Source organism: Oncorhynchus keta, chromosome 4 (assembly GCF_023373465.1).
Source record: "Oncorhynchus keta strain PuntledgeMale-10-30-2019 chromosome 4, Oket_V2, whole genome shotgun sequence".
Classification (NCBI taxonomy): Eukaryota; Metazoa; Chordata; class Actinopteri; order Salmoniformes; family Salmonidae; genus Oncorhynchus; species Oncorhynchus keta.
Window position 1 is genome coordinate 27,324,485 of NC_068424.1, and position 24,956 is coordinate 27,349,440.

The 24,956-nt window shown below is 39.7% G+C and overlaps 1 protein-coding gene across 1 annotated transcript in view; it reads right to left on the reverse strand.

The window, feature by feature from the left end:
* Positions 1–2,475: 2,475 nt before the first annotated feature.
* gpr158a (G protein-coupled receptor 158a) overlaps positions 2,476–24,956 on the reverse strand; it is a 100,522-nt gene continuing 78,041 nt past the window's right edge. The window contains exons 8-11 of the mRNA XM_035758228.2: positions 12,235–12,373; positions 8,779–8,884; positions 8,539–8,685; positions 2,476–7,551 (exon numbers count right to left, since the gene is read on the reverse strand). Of these exons, the coding sequence (XP_035614121.1) occupies positions 5,668–7,551; positions 8,539–8,685; positions 8,779–8,884; positions 12,235–12,373 (2,276 nt within the window). The 3' untranslated portion in view covers positions 2,476–5,667. The remainder of the gene's footprint in view (positions 7,552–8,538; positions 8,686–8,778; positions 8,885–12,234; positions 12,374–24,956) is intronic.

Below are 24,956 nucleotides of genomic sequence, written 5' to 3' on the forward strand. Positions count from 1 at the left end.
CAACATAATATCATTAGTATAATATACAAACCTGCTTATATACAGATTATGATGCATCTCAGATTAATCCAGCAGATTGATTCAACCTACTCAAACAGTATAATTTAATGCTGTTGAATTGAATGTGAATTGCATGACATTTACCTCTATTGACCTTTTTCGGATCCTTCTTTATAGGCCTAATCATTTGCAATAACACTTTGCCATTCCGTCACAGAAACACAACACTGAACATTCATTTTGTTCACAACATACAGTAGAATGAATAACCTCGAAGACGACCTATAAGATATTGATAAGAGAAAACCAATAACGTCTACTAGTCACAGGTCATTTCTCATAGTTTACTATTTCTTCAACCAATATTTCAACATTTGAGATCCCTGTAGCCGAGTAGTAAAACCTCTTCATTGGACAGGCAGGCACACATAGTGCTCTTGAAAACAGAAAATCAATCCTAAAATGGTTTCTTTATATTCTTTCAGGGTGCGTTTAGGTTACATTATAGCTCATCATATTTTCAGATTGACAGGGAGGGGAAGCGCAACTAGGTCTTTAGTCTCTTAATACTCTGGCGCTAAAACGCCAGCATACTGATTGATGCTATGAACCTACGGTGAATGGTTCTCAGGAACCTGGACATTTAAATCGAGGCCTTGGGATTCTGTTTAGAGCTCTAGTCAATCTATTGTTGGGTTTGACTTTTTATTTATATACATATAAATATATATATTTTTAAGGGGTATGACTTGATGGGTTTGCATTGATCGGCTCTAGACAATCCATTGAGGGGGTTTTGACTGATGTTTGGCTATTTTTCTCCTTAATTGTTAAAAGAGAAAAGCATAGTGGCTTGATAGTGAAGCGATTGCTTTCATTTCGGTCAGTACAAAGTCATTTGAAATACACACATTCGAGACTGGAAATTCAAATGGCTGTTAGCCTGGGCATTGGGCAATAGTATACTTGATTCAATAGATTTCAAGCTACTGTAAGAGGTATAATCCAGCCAGAATGTGATGTCATCTTATCCTGCTCTCTCTTTCTGCAGGGGAACTATTGATCTCGGTATAAAGCCCTGTTTATACATGGTCCTAACATGTCCTTTGTCCTGATCTTGCATACATTCTTATTGTGGCCACATTTTTAGACAGGTGTAGGTATTCAAAAGACACATTTTGATTTGATTCTGATCAGATCTTCCTGCCCACAACTAAAGGTAGTCAGGCACACAAGTGTGGACGGATCTGGACAGTGAAACCATTTAAATCATCATTATTCCACCCTGTAAAATCCTTGACAGTTTGCACCATTGTTCATTAATTATGTGTGAAATAATTCACTTGTGGCATCAATATGTGTGATAATAAATATTATTTTGAAAGAATATATGTCAAATAACTTGCATACAGGGAGGGACCAGCAAATCTGGTCACATTGAGGAGACATCAGACATATAAGAAACACATTTTAATACAATGTGTAGACATGTCTGAAAATGTGTGCACAATCAGAATTTGGACAAGATCAGGACACATAATAGAACCAGGTATAAATAAGGCTTAAAAGACCACAACATCCCATAAAAGCATTGCAGGAAAGCAGCCAGGACATGCATACGAATATCCTAAAGTGGTTATGGTGCACAATGCTTTTAAAGGGATGCATTTCTCAAAGTCAGGATTCAAAGACAGTAAAGTAACCTGAGACAGGGAGGGAAAATTACTGGCCCGGCACAATGCGCCCTGGGAGTGTCCCGTGTCCATCTTAGACTGGAGCCACTGCTAGTGTATTGTATGCACACAATGGTGGTGGGGGGAAAAAGGCTGAGATACTGTAATTATCAAATCCGTGTGGCTTCATCATCATACTGTGTGGGGATTTAGCTGAAATAGGTTCTGTGGATGCTTTGAAGATGGAGCACCTGTTGAAATATTTTGAGAGCTATTGAGAATGTGCGTATAAACTCAAGAATTTGCTTATATTCATCTCTAACACATTTAAATTATGGCAGCCACCTGTTCAGTCTTGACAATTAAGCATGCTTCACTCACATTATACAGTTGACAAGTAGGCTATGCCTAATTAGGATCTCCACTCAATTTCTCTAACACAGGTTAAATGCATAATTACATTAACTCAGTATAAAATGGCAGGACATAAGGAACTCTTGGCTAGTTTCTTTTCACCCCCAGAGACTCCCAATTGGAGATTTTGAATGTCAGTTATTTCACTTCTACACCTTGTTATCTTTGACAGGATTTTGTCATTCGAGATAGGCAAAGGACACACTGAGGGCAAAACAAATTGTTTGAAAAAACGGCCTTGTTTAGTCGAGAAATACCTTGACATTTTCTTTTCAGTCTCCTATTATTCCATCAGAAAATATGGCTTTAGCCTAAGTAAGCTATCAACAGATACACGTATAGCCTACGATATCCGACCACTCTTACCTGTAAAACACCAATCACACAGTTGAGTTTCATATAAATATTTATTGCAGAGGAGGTATTTTTTATGTACATGCTATCACAATAACACAATATAAATCTACCAAATATTCCCATATACGGATGCTATACGCTTGTCATAGAGCAGTAAGTATAACAAGCACATAATACAGTGGGTAATGGTACAGTATCACTCACTAAACAACTTGTAACAGTCCATAAAAGATACCGTTTTTTTTTTGTTCTATCAAGGGCAGTGAAACATTGGTCCTACGAATTTCTTGATATCATGCAGAAGCCACGAGAGCAATAGTTACAACGTTACAGCACTGAGTAGTAGTAGTAGTAGTATTTCCCAATCAGTGACTTGGTTTGGTCACAAGAGAAGTCAGGTTAAATCAAACAAGCTTACGAACGGAAATCGCCCATGGTTAAAAAGTAAAATCATGAGATCGAAGAAAAGTGACAGGACACAATATTCATGTTGAAAAGGTAACAGGTAACAATGGGTCTTTAGTCATCATTATGTTCAAGAAGCGAAGTAGGTAGGACGTACTATACATACAATGACCATTTCCAGAGAGACTGACAAAATAGACACAGATTGAAACACTTTGTTACAAATCCATGAGCTGATTCGACTGCCACAAGGTACTGATACACATATCATTGAAGGTTATGTGTATCTAATGTGACTGTTAAGACCTGTGTGATGTTAATTTTTGTTATTGGTACTTAACAGCACTTTCACGCCATTTGAGAGGTATGAAGACACCCAATTATGAATGGTATAAAACATAACTTTTTTAGCTTCGAGAGTTGTTTGTAGTGATCTTACAGTGGCTGAAATGACCAGGTATCATATGCTCAAGAGCCAATGGGTTCATCTTATCAGTGTTTGAGGGGATACTATTGGCTAGGGGCAGGCTAAGTCCCTGGGATTGTCTGAAGTTGACATTTAAGAGCAGATATCACAATGTATGTGATGGTTGATACGTCTAGTTCATAAATATCATCGAGGTCCATCAAACCATTACAATCAAACTTGGCAGGGTGACATTTCCTTTCAGACACTATTCCAGCTGCCCATTAAGCAAAGCCTGTGACAAATCTCAATCTCATGCTCTAAGGCTGATAGTCTGGGTTTGACATATTTCAGACATGGCCCCATGAGGTCAATGGTAGATATAATTTTCTGTAGAGGGAGACAGAAATAAGACGTAACATCTAAATCATGTTTTATAGAGTCTGGATGTGGAGTGGCTATATTATGATATACTGTACCTGTTTGGTTGTTAAACAAGATCAAGTGAAATATTATAAAGAGATAATAAAAGCATAAAAAATATTGTTTGATAATTATTTTGCTTTTGAAAACAAGTTAAATCTCCTTGTTCAAGTGTTAAGTTACGGAGCAAAAATAAGATAATGTAATAATTTGAATGAAGCCGAAATTTGATTACCTAATCACATGTACAGGCATCATACCCTACAGTAATCCATGCCAACTGTAACAAACAACTATGATAGCTGTACAGGAATCATTACCAATGACAACATTCAACTCAGTCCAAAATAACATTTAATTTATGAGTACACTGTTACATTATTGTTATATTGATATATTATTTCCATTACATTACCTTTCATCAGATGTCGCTAAGAACCAGTATGGTTAATAAACTACAATAAATTATTATTGTGATGTAGCTATTTTGTAACTCAGATATTCCTCTAAACGTTCATCTTTAATTGATGCTTGAAAGCAAAATGATTTTTTTGCTTGCTCAAAGAATTGAAGCTTTTGGAAACGTTAGACATAAAGTGTGAATAAGGAATAATACTTTTGAATATGAATAATGAAAACCTGGTGTGAATTTATTCGGCCAAGAATTTGTAGAGACAGTGTTAAGCAAAAGTCCTACGACAATAAAACGAGCATTATACTTCAAACACTAGAAATATACTGTATGTATAAAAATGCTAAAACGATCACAAACACAGGTATATGTTCTATCCAGAAAGAGGAACAATTAGACACACATTAATGCCATAATGCCTCTCCTCATTGTATAATTTCAACTCTCAATGTGCTTTTGGGAAATGCAAAAGCTTAAAAGGATGAGCTAATGCTTTTCTAAAAGTGAAAGAAAGAAAAAAAACATGCTGAAGTATTAATAACACAAATGAATGATTATTTGCTTCAGTTGACAAACCGTTTGGATCCCACCCCTCTCGTTACCTCACTGTGCATGCTGTTTATATAATACACCTTCGCAGAACAATCCCTGTTCCACTCAGGACTTTACACAGACTGAAAGAAGACAGTTCTATTTAGTTAGGCACATACAGTAAAACATTTCTGCAGACTTGGAAGCATTAGACATTGCTGAGAACTAAAGGAAATCTAAAAACTCAGCAATTTAAACATGGATGTACATGTGGTGACTTGCTAGAACCATGAGGCTGAATAAAGTATGTGATGAAAAACATTTTCCCTAAGGTTTTCGCCTAAAGTGCTATAAGCTGATTTCCTCACTAGCAGCGCCTTGGTCTGGGAACACAAAAGTTGTTAAGTTGTTTGTCATGACGCGATTCTTGTGAGTTCTTCCACTATTTTGTTAAAGATGTTCCCTATATCTTTGGCATTCTATTATTTGTTCAACAAGCCACTCTGACTATAAACATAGACATGGTAGTTCATGCTCAACAACTAGTACATTTCAGTTAATAAAACCTGCAGGAGAACATCTATTTACATAATATCGATTAACCTTGTTTTCGAAGTGTGCCATGTTAGTGTGTGGAGGGCTTTTTATGACCGATTAAAAGAAGATACATATTTTTTCTTAAATGCAAATGTCCACTGAAATGTCCACTCATAAAGAATATGAGAAATGTCTATTCAACATTGCACATAAAGTGAATTGGAAGTTGCATAATTGTACGACTAAGATTTATCATTCAGAATACTCTGTAAGAATCTGGAATGCTTAATATGATTTTGTTGCTTTGTTTTCGTAAGTTTATACATTTTCACACAAAAAAAAGACAAAACGGGGGAAAATATTGGAAAGGAAGGCAACTTGTGCAACTTGATATTTTCGTCGAAGTCACCATATTCATAGTAAAAGTCTATTATTTGAGGACTCTAAAGTGGAAAACAATGTATACAACAACAACTACATTTCCAGTTGTCCATAAATGTTGATTTATGTCAGGCCTTCTTCCCTGCAGTACTGTCGTCAAAGTCCCAAGGACATACATCAGCCTTTTTCCCGCCACTTACAACCCCCCCTTTGGGATTTGGATTACTCTGTTTCGCTGCAGAAGTACCCTTGTCTGTTCCTTTTTTCTCTGATGCATCCTCATAATCCCACGGACAGACTTCAACCGGCTTCCCTTTAACTGCTCCAACATTTGCACTTTTCCGTTTTTCTACCATTGGCACCTCCTGACTACTCTCTACGTCCCAAGGGCACACCTCTGTCATTTTGGATTGGCTCATATGTTTCTCTGTGGATTTACTTTTGTCCTTGGCTTTCGCTCTAAAGTTGTCATCGTCAGTGTATTGTGCCTTCTCTTTCTCCTTCTCAAAAGTTCTTGTGAAAGGTGTGCCCTTCTTTTTGGAGGGGAATTCCTTTGTTTTGGAAACTGTAGTAGGACTAGGAGTTTTCTCAGAATTGGGAGATATCGCTGGGGTGTCATAATCCCAGGGACAGACGTCAACCTTTGTAACCGGCTGGAGGAGAGAGCTGCCTGGTAATTTGCAGAGTGGTTCTGACAGAGCACCTTTCCCTTTGCTCTCCACTAGAGTAGTGCACTTGTTGTGCCGAGTCTTGTCAGGTGAACAAGCTACCTCAGCTATCTTGACAGGCTCCTCTTCAAAGACCCAAGGGCATACGTCAACCTTCTTTTTAGAGCTCTCTGCTGCAGGTGGAGGCTGGCTAGACTGGATATTCTTAGCAGGTTGAGGAACCTGACTGGATGATTGCGGCTTGGATCCCTCAACTGGGGCTTTTCTCTCAACTCCATCCTCCCAAGGGCATATGTCTGCTCGCTGGATGTCTTTAGAATGCCGGGAGCTTGTGGAGGACTGGTCACCTTTCTGCTTTTGCTGTTGGGGCTTGACCCCCTTGGTTCCATTTCCATGGACTGTGGTCGTTTCCTCGGGTGCTATGGAGACATGCTTCTGGACCTTGTTCTCAGAAGGTGTTGGCAGGTCCTCTACTTCCCAAGGACACACCTCTGTGAGGTCTTGTATTTCCTTGGCCTTCGATGAGTCGGAGCAGATGGATGGCTGGCTGCCACTCACCTGCTGCTTCATGATCCCAGTTTTCGCTGCAGTCTGCTTGTACTCCACCGACTGGCTCCCTATCATGTGAGGATAGCAATCGTCTTCTGATTCTGGACTTCCCTTGGTTTCTTTAGCGTTCTGTTGGAACTTCTTGCAGCTGTCTTCAACAGTCTGTGTCTTCCCTCCTGTCAAGCCCAAGGTCTTCTCTTTGGCGCTGGCGATGACGCTCAGTGACTTCTGTAGCATGGACGTTCTTGGGTGGATGGGCTTCTTGTCTTGTGTCAGGTTATGAGCACTGGCCGATTTGCAGACCAAGGGAACGTTCTCAGTCAATTCGCTCACAGCGTTTATCTTCTCATTGGACTTCTTCTTGACCAGCTTTTTGCCCATCAGGGTGTCTATAAGGGATCCCTCAGTGGTCATAACCTCCATCTTGTCAGTAGTAGAGCTGCTGGAGTCCTCGCTCTGGTCGCGGACATGGTCGTAGCTACTGTGCGACTTCTTCAGGGTGAAGACTTTGCTCTTCAAGGACTCCTCTTTGGCAGGCTTCCCCGGATGAGAGGGGTCGAAGGGGTTCTTCCTCAAGACGCAGATGCTGTTGCGATTGCTCCCATGATCGCCCCCTTCCTTGTCTTCACGGCTGCACTGCCGGTGTACCGTCTCTGGGATCTCCGTAATGCGTCTCATCAAGGAACGACCCAGTCCCTTCTTGGAGCTGCGCTTCTTCTGTAGGTGAGGGTTGTTGGCCAACATCTTCTTCCTCTTGTAGATCTCCAACTGGGAGTACAGTTTCTTCAACTCCTCCTGGACATTTATGGAAAACACATAATGACAAGAATAAGACAAAAAAAATAGAGCTATTAAAATGAATTAATATGACTAAAAGTGATCTGGGCCCGGTTTCCCGATAGTGTTGCAGTGTTTTAAGTGTTTTAACGATGCATCAATTGAATACAGAACATGCACATTTGAATTTGAAACATGAACAGTGCTTAAACTACGGACAGTGCTTCAACGATGTACACAGTGTATAACATGCTCTTTGACATAAATAAAAAACAGGTTTTGGACAGTATTAAAGATGCAATAGGCAGAAATCGCTCCGCCATTTCCTGGTTGCTAAAACTGTGATAGTTAATCTAATTTCAGTTTATGTGAAAAAAACAAGCAGTCATTGTATGGAGAATCATTGTACCATCTAAACGGCTGTGAAACATATTTTCCATAACCATTTTTTCCCCAGCAGTTTAAAGTTGGTGTACAAAACCGAAAAGATGCAAAAATTCAACCTAAGCATGGGTAGCATAGAAATAGCGCGCATATAATAGATCTACCGCTTCTTAGACTTGGTTTCAATGCGAATGACAGATCTATAACTTAACTTCTATGTGCATTTGGTCGGGTCGCCAAAAAAGGTTAGATATTGCCGCTTTAAATAAGGAAACTGGAGTGTGCTTTATTGTTAGGTCTTTGAGCATTGGTCTTGAATTTAATGTATTGACTGCTCTCTCAAGCATAATTTTAGGAGATCTTATCTCTCGCTCTGATAAATAGACTTGGACAATGTGCTCAAGTCTTTGGCAAGAAAATTCTTCAACTCTAATAAACAAACGGAAACCTCTGCTCCTGCTGATACGTTTTCCCCAAAGACTGTTGCTAGACATTACATCTGCAAAAATCTTTATTTTTGCCACAGTCAGAGGACAAGGATTCAAAACGTACTGTATCAAAACGGTTATGCAATTGAATGAGAGAATTTATTTTAAAAAATGGAAAGGGAAAGTTGCTCACCCGGATGTCCTCTGGATCCAGACTGTGTTCGCTCCAGGCTGATGTTATGCTGCTGTTGAGGTAAGATCCAGAGCGACCCATGTCCAATTCATCCTCATAAGCCTCAGAGGCAATGTCATCTCTCATGTGAGTACCATGAAGCAGAAACTGTAGTCGACAAAAGAGAGTGCAATGACTTAGTTTGATTTGATTTCGATGTATAATATCAAAGCAATGCTATGATCAGAATGAGAGGTTTACCTTGGGGACAATCATTAGCCCCAGAGTGACAGTTACAGTCAGGTGGGTGTGAGCAAACCATAGTAGCAGCATCCAGTCTGGGTGGAGCTCAGGTGCAAGAGTAAACCTGTACAGAGAGAAAGATAGAAAGAGAGAGAGAGAGAAAGAGAACAAGAAAGAGAGAAACAGAGAGAGAAATGGAGAGAAAGAGAGAGAAATGTAGAAATAGAGAGCAAGAGAAAGAGAGCGAGAGAAAGTGAAATAGCAAGAGAGAACGAGAGAAAGAATGAGAGAGAGAGTGAAATATAACGAAGAAGAAAGAGAAAGAGAAAAAGAGTGAGAGAAAGAGAAATAGCAAGAGAGAACGATAGACAGAGAGAATGAGAGAGAGAGAAAGATAAAGAGAGGTTGAATTAATAAGTGAGAGAGAGAGAGAGAGAGAGAGAGAGAGAGAGAGAGAGAGAGAGAGAGAGAGAGAGAGAGAGAAAAAGAGAGAGATGGCAAGCAAAAAAAACTTTTTTTAATTGATTGTGAAAATGTAGAAAAACACAACTGTAATAAAAAACACATTACAAGACATACAGTAGGACCCGGTTCTATATTTAGCAGAGGTTGTGTTGGGTTACAGATGAGATTCCCATTTGAATAATGCTATGCAGAGTCATTAATCATAGAGCTCATTGAGAAATCCACAGAGGGCTGGCATCTGCCTCACTGACAGTTTGCAGAGAAGAAATTGGGCCTGTTAGCTACAGTACACAACGTCACCATTAGCATGTTTTTATTCAATAGCTGATCTATACATGTAATATTGAATAGATTGTGGCAGGCAGTGTTATTTCTTTCTAAACTGTAAACCTAACCCGTAACCAAAGATGAATTGGCAGGAACATTATAGCGTGACAGACAAAACTGCTGATTCTAAGCATCACACAAAACACATAATGCATATTGCAGAATTTAAGTGAATGACAGTGGTTTTTGTGTACTGTATCAATAAGAAATGTATTTTTGCGCTGCAGCACACCTCTCAACACGCAGGCAGTGTGAGAGACATAGACAGGATGTAAGATGTTCATTTTAAACCAAACTCTGTCTGGGCGTGAACATATTTCATTTCACTGCTTGGAGTGGTTTATCCATGCTGATTACTGCCTCAGTAATCCATTTCCCATCAGGGAGATTGTCTTCACCTTGGATTGTTACAGTATAGGACACTGATTCGCTCTGATTTAGAAGAAGCAGCTTGATAACTTCCCACTGGGCACACACTGGTTGAATCAACGTTGTTTCCATGAAATTTCAATGAAACGACGTGGAACCAACATTGAATAGAGCTTGAATTTATGTCTGTGCCCAGTGGGTTCCTTGCTGAACTGTATTAAAAAAGTCACTTTGAGGCAGCAACAACATTGATTATAGATCCACTGCACATCTATTTTCGACTGACGATCAAGGAGAAAACATACTAACAGTTTCCAGAGTGAACAAAATGTAATTGTGGAATAGTGCTTTAATTACAGTAGCTACAGTGTTGTAATTCAGCTTGGTCTCATTAGACATAACATAGTACATGTAAATCCGGGATACTGAAATGAGTATGATACTGTATGTTAAGTTTGGTATGGTTACATAAGACAGAAGGTTAAAAACTAAAACTTTTAAACTACTCAGCATGTTAGAAAATCCTTCCCTTTCCCCTAACCTTAACCCTTTTAGCTAATCTTCACCTACCCCTAGTCTTAAACATTTAACCAAACTCCTAACCTGAACCCTAATCCCTAACCTAGCTAGCCCGCTAGCTAACATTAGCATTAGCCGCCTAGCTAACGTTAGCGTTAGCCACCTAGCTAACATTAGCCACAACAAATTTGAATTCGTAACATATCAAACGTTTTTCAAATGTGTAACATATGGTACATTTAGCAAAGTAGTAATGTATTGTACATTTAGCAAATTCGTAACATATCATACGAATGGATGATGGATATCCACAAGTTAATACAAATCATACAAAATGTAACATATCATACTAAATGGAGTGTCTCGGATTTACATATAGAATAATACCAAATGCTCTGAGACCAGGTAGAGTGATTAGGAGGCATGTCCTGTCACACAGTAATTTAACCACTTGAAAGCCTACATCCCAGTAAATGGCATCCAGCAGGCTCATTAATTGGCAGGAGTTAGTGAATGGTTATTTCATGTACAGTTAAAGTAGTGGTAGCTAAAAACCATGAGGGGAGACTAAGGTCTAGAGAGAATGGGTGGTACATTTTCAAGAGTTTTTCCCAAAACACCTCATTAAGAAAACATTCAATAAAATCATCGGTAGAGCTTAGAGTAAATATGTTGATTATGAAATAATCACAAATAATGATCTGAACACTTAGAACAGAGAGTTCGCTAATTGCCCCTACAGATGCGACAGGACGTCTCCTTGACTTAACTGGTCACAGTGGGACCACATGCAGGTTCTATGAGTAACAGCCATAGATTGTGTTAGCTCTAACAAGCCCATGCGATACTCCCTGGTGACAAGCTCTCAGCATTTCCCAAACAGACAAGACACATTTTTGCATTTACGTTGGGCCTCGTCTTGCTTTTAACTGCTGAAACCATCCCAACGCCATAACAGAAGTCGAACGCCGCCATAAACACACGCTGGCTGTCAGATTTCCAGCTAATACAGGTAGCCTAGCTGTTAGTGTTGGGCCAGCAACTGAAAGGTCACTAGTTTAAATCCTTGAGCTGACAAGGTGAAAAATATGTTGATGTGCCCTTGAGCAATGCATTTAACCCTAATTGTTTCAGGGTTGCCGTTGATAATGGCTGACATTGACTCCACTCTCCAAGGGTGTCTCAGGGGGAGTTGGGATATGCAAAAAACACATTTCCACAGGACAAATATAACAGACCGATTAAAAGGTAAAACGTCCATGCCTTCCCATCCTATCTGTAATCTCTGTTAACATCTAACTGAAATGATGCTGCCAATAGCTCTGAATATCTATGGTGTGTCAAAACATAAATCATGTTGACGTGCCTAATGACTGAATAATCTGATGTAGCTGAGCTCCCAATAAGTAGGATTCCAACTGGGAATGGGTTTGGTGGTGTCAGCTGAAACGGTGCAACATCTAATTTAGGATGTCTAGTACTTGATACATAGGCTACACGGAAAGCAGAGGGCATATTCATAGACTTGGATACAATAACACAACTCCCCTTTGAAACGCATCGAGATACTAAACTTGTGGCTCATTGAATATCGTTGCAAATTGGTGGAAAGCAATAGGCAAGCCAACAGTGAGTGACAAGAAAGTGTCCGATTATTTACATATAAAACATATTAAAGTCCACGATGTGTAATATTCAATGCATATACTTCTCTCTAAATATAGCTAAATATTACAAAAACATATACACATCCATACTGTCATATCTCTCCCCACCACAGGTTGGGATCTTTACCTAATAACATGGAAGATGGCAGACAGGACGAGCTCGTTGTGGAGGGCGATGGCCATGTAACGGGGCTCGTGGAAGGCTGACGGCACCGTCCTCACAGTGTAACACAGATACACTCCCCACAGCAGGAACAGGAACTCCGCTGTGTGACAAACATGAAGAAGGACATGGAGAACTTCAACCCAATGGGAGCTACATAGCTACTGTAGGAAAGGCATTAGAGTGTAAATCGGCAGTAGCAATAATAACAAAGCCCGCTCTCCGCTCCTGTTTCGGTAAAAAGCCGAGTTATGGAGCTGGAGAAATATAACCACAGTCAAATTCATAGATAGAGCTGTGGATGTGAGGACTGACATCCATGATATGAAAATTAAAGTTTTAGCATTTTTGGACTTTTTTTATATAGTGTTTGTTTATATGTACTTTGTTTACAGACATTGGAGTGAAACAAGCTTATAATTTCAGCTCTTATGGGATACGACAGTTAACTAAACTCATGAGACACTGATAAGGTATATTCTTCAAAATGTAGCAACTGCTGATTGTCCCTTTAAAAATAGATAGATTGAATACTTTATATATACCCAGGGGGAAAGACATTAGAGTAACAACAAGCAATACATACAAAGCCTGTGCATCATGCTTGGAATGCAAAGGAATGGGAGGTTTCACCCTTAAATGCTCCCCTCCTCACCTTAGCAGTATAACTATCAACATCGACCACCCATACACTCCACAGTTGACTGATTTCATGGACTCAGGGCAATATAGATTGTCTAACACTGGCATGTTGAAAAATGACATGTTCAATAAATGCAATGAAAATGCAAACCTGCTCCTACTGGCTGTAATTCTCCAGACACTCCATGACTTGTCCAAGGTTTTATAAATCTTCCCCAACCCCCCTTGTTTTCTGGGTGTAGCTTAGCCGGCTTGACAGCAATAAACGTCTGCCGTTTCCATGAATAGTTGTCACCATTATTTTAACATTCACGTTGCTTGTCTGCATGAATGGAAGTGCTCCAAGGTCTGACAGAGGCCTACAGTATGTGCCTTACACAGCAGGATAAACACTATTGAGTGCCATAGCTCACTCAAAATGCCATTTGTTATGTTTATCTAAGGACTAAGATCCATCAAGAGCTATGACAGGCTGTAATCTACCATGGCCCTGGGTAGATATTTAGGTCTACATCAATAAACAACAACACAAAATGGCCGCCCTGTGTGTCCTACTGTATAGTTGAGTCGTTCCGCGAAATAGGTAGTGTAACTCACCTTATTTGAACATTCTGTCATAACGAGCACATGATGTAAAAAGGGCTTCATAAATACTTTTGATTGATTGATTCAACTTAATAAGTCAAATAAACAAATTACTATAGTAAGTGTCTAATAAGTGCCAAATAAAGTCACAGGGTTGACCGTAACAGGGTTGATGATTTAATCTTAAATCTGCCATGAATCCCCTTGTTATAGAGGGAATGCAAGCTTGTTGTGTGCAACAGGGAGGGGCAATTGAATGTACAGCTTCACAAAAAAATGTATGTGTTAAAACATTTCTAGTCTGTCGATCTATGGGTAACAGGGTTGATGTGTTATACTCGGCCCGCTCAGTTTTTCACCACAAAAGACAAGAAAATGTCCATAAAAGAGTTGAATCAGCTCACCTGCTTTTAGATTATGCTTTGACTATTACAGTGTCTTCATAAAGCATTCCCACCCCTTAACTTTTTCCACATTTTGTTATGTTACAAGGTGAGATTAAAATGGATTGAATTGTCTTTTTTTTAGTCTACGATATACATGAAGTACTCTCTAATGTCAAAGTGGAAGAAAAATGTGAACATTTGTAAAAAATATATATATATATATATATACATATACACTACCGTTCAAAAGTTTGGGGTCACTTAGAAATGTCCTTGTTTTTGAAAGAAAAGCTTATTTTTTTGTCCATTAAAAAAAACATCAAATTGATCAGAAATACAGTGTAGACATTGTTAAAGCTGTAAATGACTATTTCAGCTGGAAACGGCTGATTATTAATGGAATATCTTCATCTACGTACAGAGGCCCATTATCAGCAACCATCTCTCCTGTGTTCCAATGGCACGTTGTGTTAGCTAATCCAAGTTTATCATTTTAAAAGGCTAATTGATCATTAGAAAACTCTTTTGCAATTATGTTAGCACAGCTGAAAACTGTTGTCCTGATTAAAGAACAAGTATCTAGAGCATCAGCATTTGTGGGTTTGATTACAGGCTCAAAATGGCCAGAAACAAAGAACAAAGTACATGAGAGTGTCTAGTTTGAGAAACAGACGCATCACAAGTCCTCAACTGGCAGCTTCATTAAATATTACCAGCAAACACCAGTCTCAACATCAACAGTGAAGAGGCGACTCCGGGATGCTGGCCTTCTAGGCAGAGTTGCAAAGAAAAAGCCATATCTCAGACTGGCCAATAAAAATAAAAGATTAAGATGGACAAAAGAACACAGCCACTGGACAGAGGAACTCTGCCTAGAAGGCCAGCATCCCGGAGTCGCCTGTTCACTGTTGAACGTTGAGACTATAAAATAACACACTAATATATCTTGAATACATAAGTATTCAACCCCCTGAGTTAATACATGTTAGAATCACCTTTGGCAGTGATTGCAGCTATGAGTCTTTCTGCGTAACTCTAAGGGCTTTGCACACCAGGATTGTGCAATATTTGCTTATTAACTTATCGTCTCCAGCTTCCAATTGGCTCATTCATTGCCCCCCTCTCCCCTGTAACTATTCCCCTCTTCGTTGCTGTAATGAACAGAACATATGTTTTGTAATATTTTATTCCGTACAAGCTATTTTTATTTTCACTCTGTTGTTTATGGTTAGTATTGTGGAGTAACTTCAATGTTGTTGATCCATCCTCAGCTTTCTCTTATCACAGCCATTAAACTCTGTCACTCTTTTAAAGTCACCATTTGGATCATGGTGAAATCCCTGAGATGTTTCCTTCCTCTCCGGCAACTGAGGAAGGATGCCTGTATCTTTGTAGTGACTGGGTTTATTGATACACCATCCAAAGTGTAATTAATAACTTCACCATGCTCAAAGGGATATTCAATGTCAGTATTTTTTTACCCATCTACTAATAGGTGCCCATCTTTGTAAGGTATTGGAAAACCTCCCCGGTCATTGAATTTGTGTTTGAAATTCACTGCTTGACTGAGGGACCTTACAGCTAATTGTATGTTGTACAGCGATGAGGTAGTCATTCAAAAGCATGTTAAACAGCATTACTGCACAGAGTAAGTCCAGGCAACTTATTATGTGACTTGCTAAGCACATTTTAATCCTGAATTTAGGCTTGTCATAAGAAAGACGTTGACTACTTCTTGACTCAAGACATTTCAGCTTTTCATTTTTTTTTACTTGTAAAAATGTGAAATAACATAATTCCGCTACATTATGGGCTATTGTGTGTAGGCCAGTGACACACAATCTCATTTTTATCCATTTTAAATTAAGCCTTTAACACAACAAAATGTGGGAAAAGTCAAGCGGTGGGAATACTTTCTGAAGGCAATGTAGATGTAAATCAAATTCTATTTGTCACATGCGTCGAATACAACACCTCACTGTGAAATGCTTACAAGACCAACAATGGAGTTCGAGAAAGAGTGTTATTAATAAAACATTTACTAAATAAACTAAGGTAAAAATAATAATTGAATCAATCAAGAAATAACACAAGAAATGTACATAACAATAACGAGGCTTTATACCAGGGGTACGGGTAGGGAGGCAATGTGCGGGGGTACAGGTTAGTCTAGGTCATTTGTAAAGTGACTATGCGAGGAGGAGGGGGTCAATGTAAATAGTGTGGTTGGCAATTTGATTAGCAGTCTTATAGCTTGGAGGTAGAAGCTGCTAAGGAGCCTTTTGGTCTAAAACTTGACAATCCAGTACCACTTGCTGTGCGGTAGCAGAGAGACCATTTTTGGACCTTCCTATGACACCACCTAGTATATATGGCCTAGATGTCAGGAAGCTTGGCCCCAATGATGTACTGGGCCGTACGCACTACCCTATGTAGTGCCTTAAAGTCAAAGTCAAATAAAATTTTATTAGTCACATGCGCCGAATACAACAGTGAAATGCTTACTTATGCAGTTTCAAAAAAAATATGAATAAGAGTAAGAAATAAAAGTAACAAGTAATAAAAGAGATTAAAGATGCCAAGCTTATAGAGCTTATAGAGACAGGTGAGTGTACCAGATATACGTCATCAGACATGTCATCAGAGAGCGCAACAGAACATTGTACTGTCTACACTCGGTTTGTTGTTTATATTCAAATGTTTTCATTAAATCCATTTTATTCAGAACTAAAGTTTTGTTGCTAAGGATTCCATGACGCGGTTAGCCTTTACGGCTGGGACTGCAAGTTTGTGTTGCTTTTTTTGCGTGGATTCTGCGCGTGCTGGTTGGCTGTAGTACAGACACCTGTCATCGCTGTGGGAAAGACTCATTGTTATCTTTTCCTAAAACAACTGGTTGCAGTAAAGAGTCAATCTGGATACTAAGGAGATCCTGAGGGAAATCGATGAGTACCAACAGCTTTACGCTATGGAGGAACAACATACTCCATCATGGAAAGATCTGACCACCTCACAAAATAACTTTAACCCCCCCCAAAAAAGAAAAACAGATTAATCTACAGACACGGGCAATTTACTTACCATTGAGGTAGAGGCTAGAGCTCTGGCTGGAATCCATGCAATACTGGAAAAGTTGTGTGAGGAGGTAGCAGGGCTGAGGGGGAGTTTGGAGTTCAGCCAAAGTGAAATTCTCACGCTCCAAAGAGAAAACAAGACACTCACAGCCAAGGTAAAAATCCACGATTCCAACATGGATTGTCTACTCAGGGTAAACAGGGACACTCACAAGTCGCAGCATTCGTGAAAATCTCATTTATTCTGAGATTCCTGAGGACGCATCCAATAATCCAGAGGGCGCGATCAAGAGAATTCATGCAATCCGCCTTGAAACTCCCTATAGAGCCTGTAAACAAGGTGGCTTTCCACCGAGTACACAGACTTGGAGCTCGGAGCGACAAGACCAAGGGTCCCAGACCGATCATCACAAAATCTGAACACTACCAACAAAAGGAGCTGATCAGAAGCAGGGGAAGGGAGCTTAAAGGGATGAAATTCGGTCTCAATGATCAATTTCCAAGGGAGATAAACAAACATCGTAAGAGACTGTATCTAGTACAAAGATAACAAAGGGAGAATGGTAGGCGTGCCTTTATCATTGTGGACAAACTCTTTATAGATGGACAGCTATTCCGAGACAGCTCCATGACACCGTGGCTGTACTAAATTCTACAGGGACTTCACGTTACGAAAAAAAGAAGGCATAGGAACTGTAAAAATATCTGAAAATGATGAAGTGGATATGAGCACACACATACTCAATGGCATGCTTGCTTACACATACACATTTATACATACACACACACCTGACTTCACTCTCTTCTCTCACTCTCTCTTTCTCTCTTTTCTCTTCTCTTCTCTTCCTCTCTGTTGTCGAGAACTGTTTTATAGTTTAATGTGTTTATTGTTTGTCTGTATTTTTTATGTACTTGTCTACAAGTTTATATATGTTTACAAAACAAGCAAGGGGAAGATATCAGAATAGGGGCATTGGGGAATAATAACATATTGTACGGAATACATTTGTACTGTAGTGAAGCCGTCTCTAGAGCAATGCAAGGTCTCTTTCATGATCATGTGAAACGTCAATTGCTATGGAAATGCTGGGATGTGTTTTTCAATTATGTTAAAGGTAATTATGATGCAACTATGATGGTGATACGATATGGATTACAATTATCATCATGAATATTAAGGCTATATGCACTACATGTTACACACATAGACACTCAACCATGCAGAGTTATTATTTATTTGGACAGCACACATTATAGTCTTACTCTTCTACAGTCATCGTACACACTCACTATATCACATCCGATATCATACACATCAACCTACTCAGATTTGCTACACACATAATATCTTTCAATTTTTCAACATCTGTGGCATTGGCTCACAGGCAAACAGGCAAGGGAATAAAACAAACCTATTTCTTGAATTCTAAATATCATACATTTGAAAGCTCTAGTTATGACCTTCATAATACCTCTTATGGCAGTAACTTTACAAGCAGTAATTATGGTAAATAAGACTGGATTTTATTTCTAAATACCTGTTTTAAAAAAAAATCCATTAGTTGTCTTATAGAATGGGTAAAGAAATGATGTATAGCAACCCCAGGAGTTAAATAGTAAATAACGGCTACTTCTCAGAGAGTTTTGTATTGTCAAGAGGAGTTAAACAAGGGTGTCCGCTGTCACCAGATCTATTCTTTATGGCCACTGAAATGCTAGCTATTATAATCAGATCCAATAACAACATTAGAGGATTAGAAATCCAAGGCTGAAAAACAAAGGTGTCCATGTATGCCGATGACTCGCGTGTTATATTATGTCCACAAGCTAGATCCCTGCAATATCTCATTGAAGATCTAGATAACTTTTCTGTATTCTCTGGACGAAAACATAATTATGATAAATGTACAATTTTACGTATTGGATCCTTAAAAAATACAACTTTTACATTACCCTACAGTTTACCTATAAAATGGGCTGATGGTGAAGTAGACATACTCAGTATTCATGTCACAAAATATATAAATAAGCTCTCAACAATGAATTTCAATAGAAAACTTGTCAAAATAGACTAGATCCTGAAATCATGGAGAGGTAAATGCCTGTCTATTTATTTTAACCCTAAATGTTTCTCAAGTAGATTACTAATAAAAGCTCATCCATTGTTTAAACATTGCCTTTTTGCTTTTGTGCAGATTGCCATGTCTCATTTTAGATTAATTGAAAATTATACTTTTTTCAAAGTATCTCTATTTTTCAAACAAGCATTGCAAAGCTGGCTACAATTTCAATTTCACCGCCCTGAAAAGGTAAAACAAAATATTACAACAAATATTATGGCTGAACCCAAATGTGCTGGTTGATAAAATACCTGTATTTAAGGGAAAGGTGCTTGAAAAGGCTATTTTGTTCATATATTGTAAATTGGAATGGTAGAGTTATGTCCTTCATGGAGTTATCAGAATTGTACAGAAAGGTCTGCTCAATCCAAGAGTACAACCAATTGATTACAGCATTACCCCAAAAATGGTGGAGGCAGGTGGCAGCGTGAGGAGGTAGGGAACAGGTCTGTCTGCCCAATATAAAGGAAAAAACTGGTGGAGGAATTAAAATAGCATAAATAGGAAAGTATTCCAGTTTCATTTGAGGACCAGGATGTTGATAACTGTGCCATACAGATTTCAAAATAGTTGGGAAGAGATTTCTGATGTACCGATTCCATGGTAGAGGGTGTATGAGTTGATATATAAAACAACGCAAGATTCAACACTTCGTGCTTTTCAGCCAAAATTATTATATATAATTCTTGCCACCAACAAAATGTTGACTATTTGGGCCATAAAATCATCAAAGCTCTGCAGATTTTATTGTGAGGATACAGAATCAATAGTCAATTTATTTTGGTATTGCCCTCAGGTAGCCTGTTTCTGGTCTCAGGTTCAGGAATGGCTGAAAATGCATAGCATTGATCTAAAATTGACCCTAGAAATAGTACTGTTAGGAGATCTGGAGAGACAATTACTAATATACTAATACTCGTAGTAAAAGTATTTATCTTCAACTTGCGATCTGTGGATTATATTTGATTAGATAGATTGAAATTGTACGTTAAACATCACAGCATAGTTGAAAGATATGTGTTGCGTAGAAACCCGAAGTGGGTGGTCAGGAGAGATAGACGAGATGGGCTGAGGGAAGCTGAGGGTTGGTATGTGGAATTGGAGACAAGTGGGAGTGGAGTTGCTGTGAGGGAGATGATGGTCAAAGGTAAAAGTCAAAACTAAGTCAAAATTAAACATTATAAAAAGTACATTTGAATGACACTAAGTGGCAGTGTTTTTACAACTAATGTCGATTTGCCTGAGGCTGATTCCGTGCAGATGTTTGTACACATGTATATACACACACTCTCATTCAAATAAACACATACAAGAACACACACATACATGTAATAATGCCAGACATGCACACACACATATACAGTTGGCATTGCTTTTATGATTTTAGTTGTCCTTGATGTCCTTTGTTTAAATGTTGTTGTTTTTTGCATTGTTGTTGGCTGTTATCTTCTGTCTTTTCCTTTTTTCTCTTTAGTTCATTCTGTTGGTTGTTGGTGTATTGGGGGGTTCTTGGGGGTGGGGAATGGAATTCATTGTATTTTATATTTTTCTTCCGGGGGGGGGGGGGACTGTTGGAGGGGTCTCGAATGGTTGAGGGACAGCTATTGGAAAACTGTGGGGGGGGTCTTGAAGGGTTCGGGTTCACGTTTTTTGGCCTGGTGGTAGATAGGTCAACAGCACATTGACCCTGAATGTTTCTATGTGTCCCTGTGAATGGGAATCTGTTGGATGACTGGTATGATGTAGTTTTTGAGCGGCTTCACTGCAAGTATATTGTATGTTTTGAATACTCAATAAAAATATATTATTTTTTAAATTCAAATAACTAATAGAAGAGCAGCAGTAAAATAACAATAGCGAGACTATATACAAGGGGGTACCGGTACAGAGTCAATGTGCGGAGGCACCGAATAGTCAAAGTAATTGAAGTAATATGTACATGTAGGTAGAGTTACTAAAGTGACTATGCATAGATGATAACAACAGAGAGTAGCAGCGGTGTAAAAAGAGAGGTGGGGGGACAATGCAAATAGTCTGGGTAGCCATTTGATTAAATGCTCGGGAGTCTTATGGCTTGGGGGTAGAAGCTGTATAGAAACCACTTGGACCAAGACTGTGCTCCGGTACCACTTACAGAGAGAATAGTCTATGATTAAAGTGGCTGGAGTATTTGACAATGTTTAGGGCCTTCCTCTGACACCGCCTAGTATAGAGGTCCTGGATGGTAGGAAGCTTTGCCCCAGTAATGTACTGGAATGTACGCACTACCCTCTGTTGTGCCTTGCGGTCAGAGACCGGACAGTTGCCATACCAGGCAGTGATGCAAACAGTCAGGATGCTCTCAATGGAGGAGCTGTAGAACCTTTTGAGGATCTGAGGACCCATGCCAATTCTTTTCAATTTCCTGAATGACTATCTTGGTGTGCTTGGACCATGTTAGTTTGTTGGTGATGTGGACACCATGGAACTTGAAGATCTCAACCTGCTCCACACCCGCCCCGTCGATGAGAATGGGCGTGTGCCCGATCCTCATTTTCCTGTAGTCCACAATCATCTCCTTTGTCTTGATCACGTTGAGGAAGAGGTTGTAGTCATGGCACCACACGGCCAGGTCTCTGACCTCCTCCCTATAGGCTGTCTCGTCGTTGTCGGTGATCAGGCCTACCACTGTTGTGTCATTGGCAAACTTAATGATGGTGTTGGAGTCGTGCCTGGCCGTGCAGTCATGAGTGAACAGGAAATACAGGAGGGGACTGAGCACACACCCCTGAGGGGCCCCTGTGTTGAGGAACAGTGTGGCGGATGTGTTGTTACCTACCCTTACCACCTGGGGACGGCCCGTCAGGGAGTCCAGGATCCAGTTGCAGAGGGAGGTGTTTAGTCCCAGGGTCCTTAGCTTATTGATGAGCTTTGATTGCACTATGGTGTTGAATGCTGAGATGTAGTCAATGAATAGCATTCTCACATGGGTGTCACTTTTGTCCAGGTGGGAAAGGGCAGTGTGGAGTGCAATAGAGATTGCACCATCTGTGGATCTGTTAGGGCGGTATGCAAATTGTAGTGGGTCAAGTGTTTCTGGGATAATGGTGTTGATGTGAGCCATGACCAGCCTTTCAAAGCACTTCATTGCTACAGACATGAGTGCTACTGTTCGGTAGTCGTTTAGGTACATTACCTTAGTGTTCTTGGGCACAGGGACTATGATAGTCTACTCAAAACATGTTGGTATTACAGACTCGGTCAGGGAGAAGTTGAAAATGTCAGTGAAGACACTAGCCAGTAGGTCAGCGCATGCTCGCAGTACACGTCCTGGTAATCGTCCTGCAGCCTTGTGAATGTTGACCTGTTTAAAGGTCTTACTCACATCGGTTGCAGAGAGCGTGATCACACAGTCTTCCGGAACAGCTGGTGTTCTTATGCATGTTTTGGTGTTTTTTGCCTCGAGCCAGCATAGAAGTAGTTTAGCTCGTCTGGTAGGCTCGTTTCACTGGGCAACTCTCGGGTGTGCTTTCCTTTGTAGTCTGTAATGGCTTGCAAGCCCTGTCACAGCCGATGAGCGTCAGAGCCGGTGTAGTACGATTCGATCTTAGTCCTGTATTCATGCTTTGCTTGTTTGATGGTTCATCGGATGGCGTAGCGGGATTTCTTATAGGCTTCGGGTTAGAGTCTCACACCTTGAAAGCGACAGCTCTAGCCTTTAGCTCAGTGTGGATGTTACCTGTAATCCATGGTTTCTGGTTGGGGTATGTACTTGTGGTCACTGTGGGGATGATGTCATCGATGCACTTATTGATGAAGCCAATGGCTGATGTGGTGTACTCCTCATTGCCATCAGAGGAATCCCGGAACATATTCCAGTCTGTGCTAGCAAAACAGTCCTGTAGATTAGCAACTGTTTCATCTGACCACTTTTTTTTTGATCGAGTCACTGGTGCTTCCTGCTTTTAATTTTACTTGTAAGAATTATGGTCAGATTTGCCAAATGGAGGGACGAGGGAGAGATTTGTATGTGTCTCTGTGTGTGGACTAAAGGTGGTCCAGAGATTTTTTCCCTCTGGTTGCACATTAAACATGCTGATAGAAATTTGTTAAGACGGATTTAAGTTTCCGTGCACTAAAGTCCCCGGACACTAGGAGCGCCACCTCTGGATGAGCGTTTTCCTGTTTGCTTATGGCAGAATACAGCTCATTGAGTGCAGTCTTTGATGGTATGTAAACAGCTACGAAAAATACAGATGAAAACTCTAGGTAGATCGTGTGGTCTACAGCTTATCATGAGATACTCTACCTCAGGCGAACAAAACTTCGAGAAATCCTTAGATATCGTGCACCAGTTGTTATTTACAAAAATACATAGTCCTCCGCCCCTTGTCGTACCAGACGCCTCTGTTCTATCCTGCCAATACAGCGTATAACCAGCCAGCTGTCGTCGTTCTGCCACGACTCCGTGAAGCATAAGATATTAATGTTGGTAGTTTAATATTCCACATCAGTCATTGATTTTATTTTCCAGTTATTGCATTTTTGCTAGCAGAATGGAAGGAAGTGGGGGTTTAATCGATCGCCTACGAATTCTCAGAAGGCAGCCCGCCCTCCGTCCCCTTTTTCTCCGCCTGTTCTTCACGCAACGATGGGGATCTGGGCCTGTTACTGGGAAAGCAGTATGTCATTCACGTCAGGCTCGTCGGACTTGTTAAAGGAAAAAAAGGATTCTGTCAGTTCGTGGCGAGTAATTGCAGTTCTGATGTCCATAAGTTATTTTCAGTCTTAAGAGACGATAGCAGCAACATTATGTACAAAATACGTTTTTAAAAAAGGAAGTTACAAACAACGCAAAGTAACGAACAAAAAACACAATTGGTTAGGAATACGTCAAACGTCAGCCTTCTTCTCCAGCTCCATCTTGTAGTATCAGCCTTCTTCTCCGGTGCCATCTTGTAATGTTCAATGTTTCTTTTTAATTAATAATAAAACAAATAGTTTCACCACATTAAAACAAGAGTTCAGTTCACTTCACAAGGTTGACCTTAAATTAGGGACAGGTTATTGTTTTTTCCATTGAAATGAATCGCATGAAATAAATAATAATCTTCAGAAATCACTTTGTGAAAGCAACAAAATAACTAGGGCTTTACAATGATGATGAAATGATAGGGTTAAATGGGTTCAAATCTTCCTAGAAGTCACGGAGAGACATTTAAAAATGCTGCATTTTGGCACTTTAGCAAGTCTTTATTTACAGTATATCTCTATTTAATATAACAGGCTTTTAACATTCAATATTGGTGCACATTTTCTATTTAAAACATCAAACCTTCTAATTGACGAATTTAACAGTTTTTCTTGAATATTTGTGTTGTGCTGTATTTGACTTGTTTTATGTTATATTTGATTATTAAATTTGATATGCAGGACTCCCTTGTGAAAGAGCCCTGCTCTCAGTGGTGACACACTGCTTGAATAAAGGTGAAATAAAATCAAATAAAGGGACTCATTTAGTGGAACGACCCAGTTGCTTATACACAGCTTAGTGAGTCAAATATAGCTGGACATTGAAAACAACGCTGTGTTCCATCCTCCAGTTTTTCCCCTCTTGAACACAAAGATGTTTGGCTTCAACACAGCGTGTAATGGTTGCCCTGGGCTACACCTGTTCCACAAATGCAAAGCAGGGCCAGCGTTCTGTTTTCCTGGACCTTGGAGCATTACTTGGACCTTAGTCAGCATATGCTTAAAACAAGTCTGCTTTTCACTCTCAATTTGGGCTGACTTGCAGGATATCTAAAGAGAGTTAATGTCTGTTATGGGAGCACAGATAAGGGTGTAAGCCAGGGATTCCCAAACTTTTTTGGCACGCTACCCCACTTTGATATTTTTTA